This window comes from Maylandia zebra, linkage group LG6 (assembly GCF_041146795.1).
Source record: "Maylandia zebra isolate NMK-2024a linkage group LG6, Mzebra_GT3a, whole genome shotgun sequence".
Lineage (NCBI taxonomy): Eukaryota > Metazoa > Chordata > Actinopteri > Cichliformes > Cichlidae > Maylandia > Maylandia zebra.
In genome coordinates this window covers 14,405,623-14,422,135 of record NC_135172.1, presented here as the reverse complement: position 1 = coordinate 14,422,135, position 16,513 = coordinate 14,405,623, and the positions used below count along the sequence as shown (strand labels likewise).

Sequence of the window (16,513 nt, the reverse complement as noted above, 5' to 3'; positions counted from 1 at the left end):
TCAATGGCAGTGTCATTGGAATCCCGGAAAAGCCTACCACATTAACTGTGTGACAGGAGAGTGTTGCACTGTCTGGTGTGTCTTTCAATGTTGAGTATGTTGCTCCAGTATCCACCAGGAAGGGCAATTCAGTGCCTTCCACGGTCATCGACAGCATGGGTTCTGCCGTTCCCACCCTGTTCGGTTTCTCCGGGCTCCGTCAGTATTGCTCCCCCTCCCAGCCCCAGTCGGCTACTGGGTACTGGGGGGCTGGTGCTGCATTCGGGTTTGGAGCTTGATGTGCTCCCCTGTAAGCAGCTCTTTGTCTTGGGCCTCCTCGTGCCTGGGATTGATAGCCTCGCCCCTGATAGTTCTGCGGCGGTTCAGGGCAATCTCGGGCCCAGTGTCCTTCTGCTCCACATCTCAGACACGCAGTCCAAGACACTCTGCCAGGATTCCCCGGATTCCGAGCCCTTTGTCCTCCCCTCACGGATCCACCACGCCCTCTCTGCGGTCCACCGGTCCCCCAATTCCCTACGGGTTGACGCTGCCTTGGTGCATTGGCGGGCCAACGATCATCAGGGTAGAGACCCGGATCCTGATCTGGCCAGTCAGGCACAGGATCGGGCTGAGGCCTTGCCACCATTATAGTCTTATTTAGTTCTTTCGGTTCTTTTTTCTTCGCATTATATTTTTCGCGAGCCTCACCCAGCTGCAGCCTAAGCAGCTGCGCCTGTACTTCATCTAACTCTTTCTTTTGTTTGTTTGCCAAATCCTGTTCCCGCTGAAGTCTGTGGGTCACATGTCTCTCCCACTGCACCGAGTCTGCAACGGCAAAATCTGGGTTCTTTTCCAAGTCAACTGCAACCTGATTGGGCAGCCCTGCCAGCACTGCCGAACGAAACCACGCTCTACTTTCGCCCTCCTTCCCCGGATGTATTCCTGTTCCTAACAACCATTGTTCCTTTGCTTTAGCTAAACACTCTCTGGGTTTCTTTTTGGGATCCCAAATAATTTTTGGAATGGCTCCAAAGTTAGGAGTTGGGTCCTTCTCCCGAACTGCATCTGCTAAGTCACTCTGCACCTCATGATATTTCAGGTCATTTGCATATCTGGTTGTTTGAGCTATCTGCTCTACATCTGCTAACCCACCACCCAGCATACAACGTCCGGCCAAAGTGCGAAAGTCGCCCAGCGCTAATTCTTCTCCTTCCCAATGTTCTCCCTTGGTTATTGGTGGAAGTTGTTTAACCAATGCTTCCAAATCTCTCACCTTATAGGCGCAATAAACTGGTTCGTTCTTTGGACCTGCTATTAGAGGCAGACTTAAACCAGGGTCAGGAGCTCCTTGTTCAAAACTCACTCTTCTACTCTTCCTCAACTTTCCTTTCCCCTTTGAGCTCTTAAATATGGGCTGTCTCTGTGCTTGGTCTCTCTTCACACTTCTTTTCCTCAAAATTAGGCTTGTACTTGGTTGGGGTTCAGCTCCTCCATCTTCGTCCTCCTCATCGTCTTCTTCTGATGACGTCGCACGGTCTTCATTCTCCTCTTCTGGTTTATAACCTCCAATGCCGTTAATGCCTCTATGGACGCACGTAGGGCCTCATGCATTTGTCCATACACTTCTCCTTCAGTTTTTAACACCAAGCTCAGAGGTATTTTATCACCCAGCCCTTTCTGTTGGGATATAATAGGTTTACTTACCTCAACCTCCATCGCTTGGCACTCTTTCTCTGCTGATTTTGATACTCCAGGGGAAGCCAAGCGAACAGCTTTCTTAAGCTGTTCGAGCTGATCCTTCAGAGGTTTGCATCCCCTTTTCCTACTAGGTGTCGCACCCGATCTGTCAGCCATTCTCTGAAACACAGACTTACCTCTTCCAATGGCGTTGGTCGACTCCACCTTCTTGGTCTAGGTCACCCAGACACGCCTAACTTTCGGTTTCAGTCTTCGTCTCGCTGTTCTCGCAACCACTGGCTCCTCTTCCCCTGCTCGGTGATACACAAGGTTTAACCCAGCACTTTAGACGCTGTCCTCGCGTTCTCAAGCGTTGACACTCAATCAAAATTATTCGCCCTCAAAGTGTTAATATATGACACCAGCAACCCTTATGCGCAACGCGCTCACCTCCGTATACTTACCTCTCCAATAGTTCCTCGGATTAGTGTTTTTTCATTTATTTTAAACCCATTAACGGCGCTGCGCGTCCCTTATATACTTTACAGCAACACACCCTCAAGGGTCCCTCAACTTGTCCCGTACTAATAAATCTAAAACCAAGAAATCACCTTTATGACATTATGTCAAAGCTTTCTCCATGTTGCACAGCCTGCCACAGGTTTAACAAAAAAATCGCTGCCCGAGAAGGCTCCCACATATCAAGGTGGTCGTTTTCACAAACTTCCAGCAGACCCTCAAATAAACAAAAACAACGACCCAGGCAGGCTTCCAGTTCAGCCTCCTCAATTTCTATGCACACTGAAAACTCATGGGGAGATTCTTCTGTCTCCCCGTGTCCTACACAATTCACCTCCAAATGATCCCCTACAATTGAAATTTCAGTGTGGAATGACGCAGAGATTAACATTTCCTTATTTATTCACTATATGTAACCTGAATTTTCTCTCTCTTATCAAATAACAAAGGTTATCTTTACAATTTGTTATTGAACGACTAATTAAGTTGCTTTTTATGGTGTCAGTGATAAACTGCCCCTAAAAAGTCCACTTTATTGCGTGCTCATTAAGTTACTCCTATCAAAACTATTTAACAAGTTCAATTTACACATACTCATTAATTTGTCACGCTTATTAGTGGCTCATGGTTGCTTAAAGCCTATGCCCGACTTGACCACAGAGTTAGAGCATCATTCAATCCTCTCAGGATGACCACTCCACTTACTCTGCATCCAGTCAGCTCATAAATTAACAACCCTTGCAGACTGTAACCCTTTTATTTTTTGTTTATGCCTTCAAATCCACCTTAAATCTTCTTTACCTAACCGTTGGTTTTAAACACAAACAATTCTTATATTCTATTTTGGAACGCTGTCACCATTCATATATTTACAATGTTGTTATTTACTAAGCCAGCATTTTAACTGCAGACATTTATCCACATTTGCAAACAATAGTTATAGAGCTGAATGACACACAAAACCGAAAGCATAGTCCTCTCATGCGCTCTGCATCAGCTGCCTCATTTGCATGCACACACACTCTTCATCTAAGAATAGCAGCAGGCAGTCAGTGCATTGCTGACTCGACCCACAGAGATCTTTTTTAATACAGAGACGTCTTATATTTACAACTGCACAGATTTTATGCCTTTTAACACCTACCGAATTTCGAAAAATTTAAGTTAACGGTCTAACCGATAAAAGTCCAACTTTTTTGTAATCAATTAACCAGTATCTGTCCAACAGTTTCTGGCCTCATCTCTAAAGTCCCTAACTCAATTTAAAAGTGTCCAACACCCAAGGTCCAACCTTTGCTGCCCAAAAAAGCGCAGATACCGTTCCAAACGGTAAGGAGATTCTAACTCCTAGTTATTCTGGAGTGCCCCAAGCTCCACAGTGACCAACTGACTATCCCTCTTCGAGGACAATGCATAAGCGTCCTTTGCATTGGCAAGCGTTACCTCTGAGCACTGCGCTTCCTACCAGTCCAACTGGCGTTCTTGAGTAATTTATAATACTTTGGAACAACAATAAAACACCCAACAAAGTGTAAGACTGAAGCAGGTCCAACCTTATAACCAAAAAATAACCAGATTCCCTAACATACTAAACGGTCCAACCGCATTCAATCATTACCAGCAGTCCAACTGCTTTAAATCCTCAGTACTGTCATGACATTCTCATCAAAATCAAAACAGACATCCACCAGTAACTTCAGTGAGTAGACTTAAATTTTATCATGTCCAATTTGGCACACTTTGGAAATAATTCAACAGGTAGTGCCTTACCTTTTGGATAAGCCGGCTTATGCCCACTCACTTAGACCACTGGAATTCACGTCTGCCCGTCAGACCACCCAAGACCCCGGATTTCTCCGTCCAAACCTCCAACTCTCCCTCCTCAATAACCGGACGAAGCCCCCAAATGTTAAGATTCAATATTGAGGAAGGGTACAAGAGGTGATCGAAGAATAACCACACCGATCCGGCCGGGTGAAGTCAAACGATGATTTTAATGAATACACGCGTGGGAAGAGAACTCTGTACGCAGACAGGAAGTAGTCTTCGACTTAATCAAAGCATGAACAGATATTTTATAGCATCAGGGTTTATTTACTGACGCCCCTTCATACGTCACAGATACATTTTATACATAGATCAGATCAACATCATGACTTTTCACCTAGAAAATCATCTTCTATCTTCATGGCTAGCCCTTCCTGTCTACCTTTCAGTTCTTGTCTTGTTCCTCTTTCTTGCCGAGACACCAAGAAACGGTTCCTCTTTTACCAAGACAATTTTGCAGTTACAGCCAAACATAACTAACCTCTCCTCTAAATAAATCTAATTTAAAGTGTGTGTGTGTGTGTGTGTGTTGACCTCACATGCTCTTTGTGTCACCTCTTACACTTCTGACCTTTTACCAGACCAGAAGCTCACTGAGACTATGTGTATGTCTTCTACTAAATAAATGTTTTAATCAAGAACCTCTACTAAAACCTTAATATAAAATGATAAAGCTATCTGTTACATTGCTAAAGCCTCGTCTTAGCCTGCGGCTCAAAATAACTTCCTGCTTCTTTCTGCATACAACTTCCTGTCAGCCTGCAACTCAGTCTTTCTGAAAGAGACACTGTCTAAACCTTGGAATGCAATATCCATGCTGCAAATTATATTATTAATGCAATAACAATTATTTAACAATAGCAGTAAAATAATTTCCCTCCTCGACAGCATCTATATCCTTTTAACTTTCTCTTCTGTGGTGATCACATTGTAAATAATTACCTCCACAACGACTCATTTTTTCCTCAGACAAACTAATTTCTCTGACTTCTCAAATCAAGTCTCCAAATTAAAGTAATTATCCCAAATTGATTTTCAACAAATTAAAGTCAAGCCCCATTCTGTTTCTCCCCTTCATGATTATCTCTGCTCCCAGCTAGGAGATGCAGCTGACTGCTTCAGACGCCACCGTGCTCTGCTTTATAGTAGTATGTAGACCCTGAGTGAGCAGAGGGATTGCTGTGGGGTAGAGATTGATATCATTCACAACTTTTTGATGCTGGTATCTAGGGGTGTCACGATATTTAGTAGTTGGTACCAAAAACAGTAGATGAGTACATGATTCTCTACACCCAGTTTATGTTGCTAAACATAAACACCATAAACTCTTTAATAAAAAGTTATTTTAACTAACTGGGAAACTTTAAAATGGTAAAATTATATCATTGATGGGAGACAGGCAGCAGTGTTTTGATGATTAATGTAACTATTGCTGTAACATTAAATATTTATGCAACATTAGGCATTGCTAATATTTCAGCCTATGGTTCATCAATGATTTAATTCCACCCATCTCAAGCTAAATAGTAACGTATTTGTGCTCTATACCATGAGAAGGATAATACTCTGATACTCTGAATGTTCATGGATGTTAAATTGAAAAGCATTCGCAGATCTAATTGCACATCTTCCTCTCTTGGTCTGAAAAGCAAAAATGGAAATGATTTAAATATTGCCTTTTGGGAATCAGTTATCACCCCCTGGTCATCGCCCTCAAATGTTAAGTAGTTCCATGCTAGGCTCTCCACTGGTCTCTTTATCTGGTTCTCCACCCTGGTTTGAGCTTTTGTCTCCCACTTGTAGTCTTTTTCTTCTGTGCGTTCAGAATCCAGGTTTATTTAAATTGACTAAATCTTTATTTTTATGGCTTTGCTATTTAATAATATCAAGTCTTTGAGATGCTAATTTAAGTTGCTGGAGTTATTCCAGAAACTCTACATATTGATAGCATATAACTATGCTATCAAAATAATTGTGCTGTATAACTGATTTGTGTGTTGCAGATTTGCGTAAACAAATGGAGAGTTCAGAGCTGAGGAACCAGAGACTTAAAGAGGTGTTTCAGAGAAAAATACAGGAGTTTCGCACAGTGTGCTACGTCCTGACCGGCTACCAGATCGATATAACCACTGAGAACCAATACCGGCTCACGTCTGTCTACGCGGAGCACATGGATGACTCCTTGCTCTTCAAAAAGGTATGAAGAGTTCATCTAAGGTTGGGGATGCCGTCAAATGCCACAATATTTTAAATTTAAATAAATAAGAACAATAATTAGAAGCTGAAACAAGACCTGAAATTTATACGTACACTGATAATCCAGCCTTGCGTACAAGTAACACGTTTTTTTTTTTTGGGGGGGGGGGGGGGTTTGTGTTATTTTACATCCTTCTTTATATACAGACCTGAACTGATCAGATATGTAGCTTTTAGCCACAGATTGTGTGCATCATTAAACAGCAGCGTGAAGTTAAAATGGGCACACTGTCAGCAAAACTCCTACAGGCTATGGCATCTGTGTAAGTGTTGATATCTGTCCCAGGGAGCTCTTTTAAAAAAAAAAAGCGCCTCGGGAAGTTTAGATTTGACCTTGCAAGGTGCCGCATCACTTTGCCACATTGTGCATCGGCTTAGCGATGCAGCGAGACGAGCACTATGCCAACAGAGACTCTTTGCTTTGTGGTTTAAATTTGTATGTGTGGGAGACTGGCAGCGTCTGTGTGGAAGAGAAGAAGAGAGTGATGACTGGGCAGTGTCACAGGGTGGGTTTTACATTAATCGATCACCACTCACTTATTGAATGGGCTAAATAAAAGCTGAATTTGTCATTATCCCTTAGCTTTTTAGAAAGCACTTTTTTTTTTAAGCTTAACAGAGAAAAAATCCAGAGTTGTGCTCTCTTCACAGCTTTTTTTTTTTTTTTTTTTTTTTTTACTCTTTTACTTTCCTCTCATCTTTCCATCCTGGAGTTTTGTTTTTACCTCTGCTTATTGCTCAGTCTGTCTCTCGTTCTCTCTGTAGCCCAATTGTGTAGCATTAGCTAATTTCCATGTTGCTGCGGCTATCGTGTTCTGATGGCGGCCCCTAGCTAGAGCAGAAACCCTGGAGAATCCGTAATGGCAAGGTGGCAGAGGGGCGGCTTTATTATCTTGGCAGGTAATTATTGCTGTCACATGCTAATTTATTGCGACTGGTCATCAGTGCCTTGCTCAAGGACTCTCGAGAATTCTGCTGAAATTAAGAATAGCTGAAAAAGGAAAAATATAAAATAGGAGCGGTGTGTAAACGTGCACATGCACTTTTTTTGTTTTTTCTTTTGATTTCTGTCCGGTCTGCTCCATCGAAACCACCTGCGACTCTGCCAGAAGAGATAATTCACTGTCAATATTTATTAACCTCAGAGTGTGTCCATAAAACACACACATATACAGACTCACACACAGTCATAATGCCCTCATGGCGCGCACTGTCACACTCAAATGCACACATACTCGTTCCAATCTCAACACTCTGTCACACCGCACAGCACTTGCTACCACCTCACACTGCTGGCTGCACGTGCATACAGATGTACAAAGCCACACATGCATACCCAAAACGAATGCTAACACCCTCTGTATTAGTATTCAAAGTATGCACCATTGCGAGCGTGTATGACAAACACTTAGTGGCTTATGGGAGCAGAAAGGCCTGTACTATTATTGGAATACAAAAATCAACACCCGCGCATACACACATAAACACACATAAACACACAGTGACATTCATGTTTTAAAGAGGATACACACTAGGACACATAAATACAGTATGTGTATATATATATTCTGCTTTTTAAGCATGCGTGTGACTTTAATCTGGGGTATGAGAATGTAAAGTGGACTAATTGTACTATGAAGCAAGAGAGAAGGGAGATAAAATGGGGGGATTTGGGACAGGAAGCATAGAAGTCTTTACAAATAGGATTCTAATGTTATTCACCTCAGCAACAGGGTTGCCAGATAATCCTGCTAATATCCCCCTCTAGAAGAGGCACCCAAATCCCCCTCCTATAGCGTAAGCTGTTTAACCTGCAGTAGTCACGTTCCCCTGCCCTCGCTCTTGTCTCATGCATTCATTACTGTATGTCACACTCATTAAAATGTATTTTCATTGTTTGTCAGCCCTGTAACCTTACTGTAGTTTGGTGTTTTAAATGGTTAATGAGGCTACATGTTGCTCATTTACAGGGTCACAGTTTTATGTTTTGGTTCTACTAGAATATGCTTACATGTTTTTGATATTCAGAACTTATTTTTTCTGGATTTCCCTAAAAGAATTTTGTCAGTTGAATCTTTTAAACACAGCAGTTCAGATATTTGCTCCAGTTCGTGGTTGATGTCTGATGTATGGCTATCATGTGGAGCAGAAAAATGATTTGATGATACAGGGACAACATATATACTGTTGTTCAGATCAAACTTCTTTCGACTCATTTTACTTAGAACATGGAAATGCATTAACATAAGAACTAAAACCATAAAAAACCACTCTGAGTTTCCTGATCAGAGAAAGTTCAATCAACTTTGAGCATGTTCAATCTTAGTTTCACCACATTTCACCATGGCAACAGGTAAATACAGAGCAGAGCCTTCAAAACGTTTTATAGGGTCTGCTTTAATAATTTACAAACTTCATTTAAACCAAAATGTAAAAATTGACTATAAATCTAATTATCCAGCCATAATCAGCTGAACTTTGCAATTTACCTAAAAAAGGAAAATAAAAGGTTTATCGACTTGGAGTCTACTTTGAGATTAGGAAATTACTTGTGTGGTTTTCATGGTAAAGTTCTGCATTAATAAAATGATAGGTTTGATGTGCTGTGGTACAATTGTTATATTATCATCCATAATAGTTAGACCTGTACAGCATTTGATGTCAATTGTTTTGATATGTTTGCACGATATACTTCAAAGTCAAAGGGAATGTCATTATGTTGGCACCAAAATGCTGCTGTTTTTGATCAGTTTTACCAAATAGTCTGAAGCCTGACTGTGTAACAGCCAGCCTTAAAGTGGAAGGAGATCAAAGCTGCAGGCATCAGAACCGACCGTAACTGTGTGATTCTTTTAGTGCCGCCAACAAGAAACAGTGATCATCATCTTCATTGCCCAGAGTTTATGCAGAACTGTTGTTGGTTGATCAATAATGGGTTAATGTTACATTAGATTTGTTAAAGCCATTATTTACCTAGGAAAAGGGTAGGGTTTTTTTTGGGGGGGGGGCTTAGTGTAGCTTGTGCATGTGCTTTATATTTTTAGCTCACTCCTAGGTGAGCAATCTGATTAGCATCAGTGATTAGATATTTATGAGGCTCTGCTAATCAGAGAGATAGACACCTTAGGAATGTGAGTGATTGACTTATTTTAGCATTTTTCTTTATGAAGCTTCAAGGAGAAGATGCCGAATGAGTGTTATATTAACGTTTGTGAATTTAAGAGTTCACATAAGCCCATAGGTTAAAAAAAAACCAAAAAAAAAACCCAAATATTGAAAAATGACTGGAAAAGGTTGTTTATTTATGCATAAACACTTTTGACCTTGCTGCAAATCTTGCTGTAGATTTTTCTGTATTCATTTCCTCTATGGTATTAGAAATAGAATTTTATTTTTAAACTGTTATTTATTTTTGTTTTATACAATCAAACTGTGCAGTTGCTTAAATAAAATGGTAGATTTGACACAATGTGATTCACATTGAGATTGAGGTTTATATTGTCCTGACTTGTGCCTGAGAAACCTGAGATGAGCAACTTTTAGTCTAGTCAGGCCAGTTTAAAAATAAGAGAAGAACATTGTAGATAAACAAGTCTTCCAAGTTGTGCGTCTTTGTAAGTAATCTCCCAAAGCAGACCCACTGCTGGGCTTACACACCTCTGCTATTGATTAGCTCATTAAGAAATAAACAAACACGCACAGAGCTCTCCACAGCACTTACTAAAAACTTCTCGATGTTCTCTATTCACTGACATTTTTTCCTCTCGTTTCATTCCTTGCCTCCTTTACTCTCTCTCCCTCTTCCTTCACTTCCTTGACACACTCTCCCCTGTCTTCCCTTCCTAATGAAAGGAGAAGATAAAATCTCAGGGCCAGCTCATTAAAACACACTCCCAATTAACTGTCAGCCCTCTCACAAAAGAGAGATGGAGCGGAAGAAAAACGTATGAGGGAACGGTTGAGGATAGGTGATACGCAGACAGAGTAGAAGCAATGGAAAAAGTGCCTTTTGAAAAAGCAAAATAATTTGTGTCTGTGTGTGTCAGTGGGCGAAAGAAGAGGACAGTTAATAAAGTACAGTTTATGAACACTGTCGAGACTTAATGACCTGTCTCTGTTTTATCAGCCACCGGGGAATGATTAACGCCACACAAATGTGTGTTTGCCTGTGAGGGTGTGTAAGACGGATTGTAAGCCATCACAGCTTGAACAGTTTATTCATTTGTCTGTTATAGCTTAATTTTGAAATAACTTAAAGCAGAGCTTGACTGCCAGGGAAGCTGGTTGCAACAGCTGTAAGGAGCTCGAAAGGTTACTGGTGTCAACATCGCCTCCCTCCCAAAGGGAAAGGAGGTTTTATGTATTCATCCTCTACTACAGTGCTATTGAATATATCTATTAAAATATCGACACAGCTGATGTTAAAAAGGAGGACAGTTATAGAACAGTCTTATTTATAATGTATGCTTACATTAGTCCTTTTCCTGTATCAGTTCTTTGCCGTTCCACGTTTTTGGACGGTGATTGTCTTTTGTAATTTTACCTCTGTACATCACCACAGTGAATTTTACATGAAATCACGTTTTTTATTGAAATGCTGACTGTCAGCTTTTAATTCAAGTGATTTAACACTATAGCATTAACAATTTAGGAATGAAAGGCATTTCTATACGCATCCCTCTGTTTTCAGAGGATCAAAATTAATTGGACAATTGACTGATAAGCAGATTAATGGCCAGGCGAAGCCTGCTTCTTTGTTACTTTATGACAAATTAAGTTGATAAAAGATCTGGAGGCAGTGTTCAACTAGCTGCTCACTAGAACTAAATATGAGATTAAACATCAACAATGAACGCAGCAATATAAAAAGGCCTGAAGATCCACAGAAGGAAACTGAATTTAAAGATCACAAAATCATTTCCATGGTTAAGAATCCTCTACAACAATTAACCAAACAGAGAACCTTTTCGAAGAGCCAGGCTTGTCATTCTCAAAGTCTACAACCAAGAGACAGCAGGTCATGAAAGAATCCAGAAACTTCTAAAGAACTGCAGACTCACTGGCCTCAGATAAGGTCAGAGTTCATGATTAAACCATAAGAAAGATACAAATAATGGCATCCATGGGAGAGTTCAAGGAGAAACGACTGCTGACCTAGAATAACACAAAGGCTCATCTCATGATTGCCAAAACATTTGGGAAATGATTCTGTGGACCGATGAATCAAAAGTAAAGCTTTTAGAAGGTTTGGGTCTGATCACATCTGACAAAACATTTCATAGAAAGAACATCGTGGCCGAGCAGGTCATCTGCTAATTGGAAGGTTGGTGGTTCGATCCCTGCTCCAGTCTGCAGTCGCCAAGTTACTAACCCCAAAGTAAGAACCAGTCCATTTATAATTTACCTTGCTCGAATCTTTATTATTATTTGGGAAATGTAGGCTTATTTATTTATTTTTACTTTCTTATTATTTTTCCTCTGCAGTATTAAAAATGGCATTGAGCCTTTTCCCAGGTATCAGTATAAAGTTTGAAATTTTAGTTTCATGACAGCCCTACTACTACAAACTTCTTTGAATTGACACTGAAGGTTTGCACTTTAATCACATATTGATTGTTTAATCTGAAGTCCACTGTGATGTTGATTATGGACCTGACACCTTTTTTTTTCTTTGTTGTAAATCAAGTTAATATGTATACCTCCATGACGATGAGGGATTAAGTATTTATTAGGCCTCAAAAAAAAGCATGTTTGGAGACACGGACAGCTTGGCTGACATGACTTGTCTGGAGTGATTGAGTTGACATGTGGGTGAAGCAGGCCAGGTGAGTCATTCAGCAGAGATTTAAAGTCACATGGATGTAGTTTTTCTTTAGTTGTGGTTTGTAACTTTCTTGCATTTGTCAGTGAAGTTGGCAGTACACTTTAGTAGTTTTCGAGTGTTTTTAAACTTGTTTTAATTTGTTTGTTTTAGTTCATTATGATTATGGATCGTTCTACAGGTAGTAGTACTGACAGACCCTCAGGAGGTTACAATATGCTGTTTGTTTGGTAACATTTATTTATTTTCTCAGTGGCTTCCAATTTTAGTTTTAAGTAGAATGTACAGTTTGCGATCTAGCAAACCAATGATGCTTAACGCATTGATTTTTGTAAAACAATCAGGTTGTAGGTCTCAATCCTCTCACTTTCCAAAGGAGGAATAATATAATATACAGTGCGCTGTACATAGCAGTTAATGCCATTTCCACATTGATGCTAGAGTAATCTAAAGTACATTAATGTTTTATAATTCAATGCATAATTAAATCAAAACCCTAAAAGACTGATACCTTTAATTTGAAGCTGTGTGTGGAACTTTGTGGGTTATTAATATTAATTAATATTCAGCTTAAACCCATTCAGCCTTACGAAAAATACTGAAAAGTTGGAAGAATGGGACTGCAGTACAATTTCAATAAATGTCCTGCCTAAATTCCAGGAGTTATGTCCAACTTATTGCAAATTTAATTTGCCACCTTTAGGTTTTCCGATTTGTTCAGTGAACACTTCGCCATCAGTACTCATTCATCTGTAGCTGCTATAGCATTGTAGCATATCTATTTTTAGCTGAATCTGATCAAACAAGGTCTTTTTTTTTTTTTTTCAAACCGCTAATGTAGTTATTAAAAACAGTCTTTCAGGATATTGTTGAGCCACTGTTTGTGTGTACTGTGCAGTCAGATAACTCCCTTTGTACAGTGGAATAACAGCACATTGTGTGTTTTATTCCACTCTCTTTTTTTTTTCATTAAAATCTCAGAGCGCATGTACACACAATAGCCTCTTGCTCATGTGTACAAGATGGAGTTGAGAGCCATAAAAATGAATATGAAAGTGAAAAAGAGATGAGTGGGTGTTTGAAATATTTTGGGAGAAGAAGGCTTACTGGGACTGAATTTCACTTTGCTCACTGACTGAAATAAAACACTCAATGATGTATCGCTGATAGCAATAAAGATAAACATGAGCAAAGCACTAATAAACAGTAAACACAAAGGCTGGTGGGAATACAAGAGAGAATAAATTAAGTACTTCTTCAGTGGATAGGACTGTATGTACTTAAGCCTTCAGAGAGCGGTCTCGGAGTGAAAACTCCCAGAGAAAGAGGAGAATGTTGACTCTGATTCCTCCTGACAGTTTCCTGTCCCGCTTGCCCTCGGGGTGTGTATGTGAATATGCGGGCACGCGTGTGTCTGTGCGTGCACTTTCGCGTGCCTGCTCTTGTCGGCGTCACTGCCTCCTCTGGTCGATGTTCGGAACATATGTCTGCTGTCTCCATGGTAACATGATACATCACACCCACACATAAGTCCACCTGAGGTCATGAATATTCCCGAGCCGGAGAAGGCTGCTTCGTCTCTGCCACGGACTCGAGGAAAGATGACCCATTAATGCCGGTGCTAAGTGGTCATCAGTTAATCACATTTGTATTAATAAAAAACATTTTTTGGGGAAAAATAACATCAATTATTTATCCACTTCTGATCAATAGGGCTGCTGAGTCTCAGAAGTAGTTTACATGTGCGCACAAACTCATGGATTGAGAAAGCTACGTACACATCGGCCCCATTGATGTCCGTTTGCAGTTATGGTGTAGCTTACAGGACTAAGTGGGTCACCCATCGTATAGTATAGCTGCTGAATTAGCCACTGCTAGCAGAACACTCTAGAATTTCTAACTGAGCTATCATCAGTCAAGTTGCAATGTGAGAAATGTAGGCTAATGTAAGCTTTGAGGTTTGTGCTGTAAATATTCTCCATGCTGCTGTTTGGCAATAAAAGGTTACCTATCTTTTCTGCTTTCTCTTATGTATCTGTGACTCTTACTATTTTTGCTTTATAGAACCTGTAATTAGCCACCTACACGGAAGAGAAATCCACTTAAGAGACAGATAGCTTTGTCGAAGTAATGTTTGTAAATGTGATTTAGACGCTCAATCTAGAATTGTTTTTATTGCCAAGTCAGTTTATAAGCCATCCTTTTCTTATTTCCAAATTTTTTTATTTTTTCCTATCCTTATTTGCAAATTAAATCAGGAGAAGCATGTTCATTATGCTAACAATCTTGAGATTCCACATCACAAATCCCTGAGGCTGAGGAGTCCTATGGGAACCTGTGTTTCAGGGCTAAATGAATTTACGGAAAATGTATAAATGTTAAGAAATGACTAATAGATCTCTGCATATTTAAGAACAAGGGTTCAGTTAGAGAAAAGTTTAATTACATGTAAACTGTGAAACCCTTCTACTGAGAATCAGATGCAAAGCCAACAAACCGTGCACATAATATTTCATAATATTAGCTTTCTAACTGAATTGTAACACACAGCAACTTTGGTGCATTACAGCAAATTAAGTTGAAATAGGCTGTAAATCTCACCTTCATAGGGAATTCTGATAATCAGGTCTATTTTTAACACTCAGTATTAATATTTACTAAATATTTTGTGGAAATAGTGCCATGTAAAATCTTACACTCTGAATCCAATTTGTTTGGTTAGCAGTAGTGGTGTTATGAGTTTGCAACTGGTCACAGACTGACTTCAACTGATTGCAATGTGTTTGCAATCTGTCTCCATTTGTAAATTAGACTATGATTATTCGTAAACTATGCCAATGTGTCTGAGAGTGAGTCTGTGTGTGTGTCTGACATTTATTGGCATTAATTTTGTGAGCTCATATAGTATACTATAAACAGATTTTGTCTGAATATGGTCAGCAAACTGGTGCAGTGGTGAGCGCCATTCAAGAAAGTTCATGGTTTAAACCTGCTGGCTCGAGTCTTTCTGTGTGGGGTTTGCACGTTCCTGGTACTCCATCTTCCTCACACATTCCAAAGACATGTTAGATTAACTGGTGACTCTGAATTGGCCAGTCAAACTGGTGACCTGTCCAGGGTGTGCCCCACTGTTTGCTTATAATGAGTGCTAGGATAGTCTCCGCCCACTCTGCAAGCCTGAGTTTAAAAATGATTAAAAACTCAAATAGATGATGAGTGCTCCCAATACAGTCATATTAAGACATTTCTAATAATGTAATATGTTTTCAGGGCTCGCAAAATTTCAAAATCCCTGGTAGCCCTGCCGCTCTCTATACACAGTTTGCGCGATCGCAAAGTGAAAGTGAAAGCAAAAAACAAGCGCAAATTCAAACGCGATTTCAATGTGTCACATATTGACAGTGGCTCATCGATGCCGATGACTTAATTACTCAGCTACATTTGCGAAAGAATGCAAAAACATTGACATATCTTTCCTTCCTATGATAGCCCGACGGGCAGTGCTGAGATGGATTTTGGTAGCCCGACTGGAAAAATCGCTAGCCCCGGGACTTTGCGCTAGCGATTTTGCGAGCCCTGGTTTTTATTGTTCTATCACAATTTTAAAAATTGCACTGTCAAATTTCATTTTCAAAATAAATGACTACATTTTATAAACAGCGTACATCACTCCACTCTTAACTGATTTTACATCAAGACAGTGTTACTGAACCTGGACTGAGCCAAACATTTTTGAGTTGATACAATGTCTGTATACACAAATACAGTGTTACGTGTGTTACATAAAATTCACAAGTAAATGGGAAGATAACGTCTGGGCAGAATTAACCGTGTGTGCACGTGAGGCAAAGAGAGACGCTTTAACGATTCCAACAAGCTGCATTAGTACAGTGTCCACCCAGCCGTAAGTGTATCCACGTGACAAACCCAGCATCACTGCCAGTTTCTATATTATAATGCAGAGAAAAGCTCGGAACTGCTCAGAATTCCAACAGCAAAATCTTGTTTACCCAGTTTGTTTTCTTTGCGTCTTATCGGGAATGCTTGCTACATATAATGTTTTGCATTGGGATTAGCTCATTGTCACTGCATATAAATACCCTTGCTCTTCCTCACTTGGCATTCATTACTTGGTATTTTAATGCTAAAAAACAACTGGCCAGTTCATACTTTCTTTTAGTTTATATATTTAAGTCATGAATCATGAGAACTCTAAGTTGGTGATTAGTGGCCAGCTAATCACACATTAAAGCTGGTGACTGAGGCAGAGCGGTGTTTTGTATCTCTGATTACAGATTGATGGGAGCAAAGGCAACGATGAGAGAAATCTAAAATGACAAATACAGATGAACACGCCTGTCATTATGAATGTTCATCTTAGGTGTCTTCTACTAACAGCTGTAACTTACTCCATGTTTTATGTATTTGTGCTCC

General features: G+C 40.1%; 1 protein-coding gene across 1 annotated transcript in view; it reads left to right on the top strand.

The window, feature by feature from the left end:
- Window positions 1-16,513, top strand: part of mad1l1 (mitotic arrest deficient 1 like 1) — a 76,717-nt gene that overhangs the window by 45,200 nt on the left and 15,004 nt on the right. Inside the window, exon 17 of the mRNA XM_004569025.5 lies at window positions 6,006-6,199. Within this exon, the coding sequence (XP_004569082.1) occupies window positions 6,006-6,199 (194 nt within the window). The remainder of the gene's footprint in view (window positions 1-6,005; window positions 6,200-16,513) is intronic.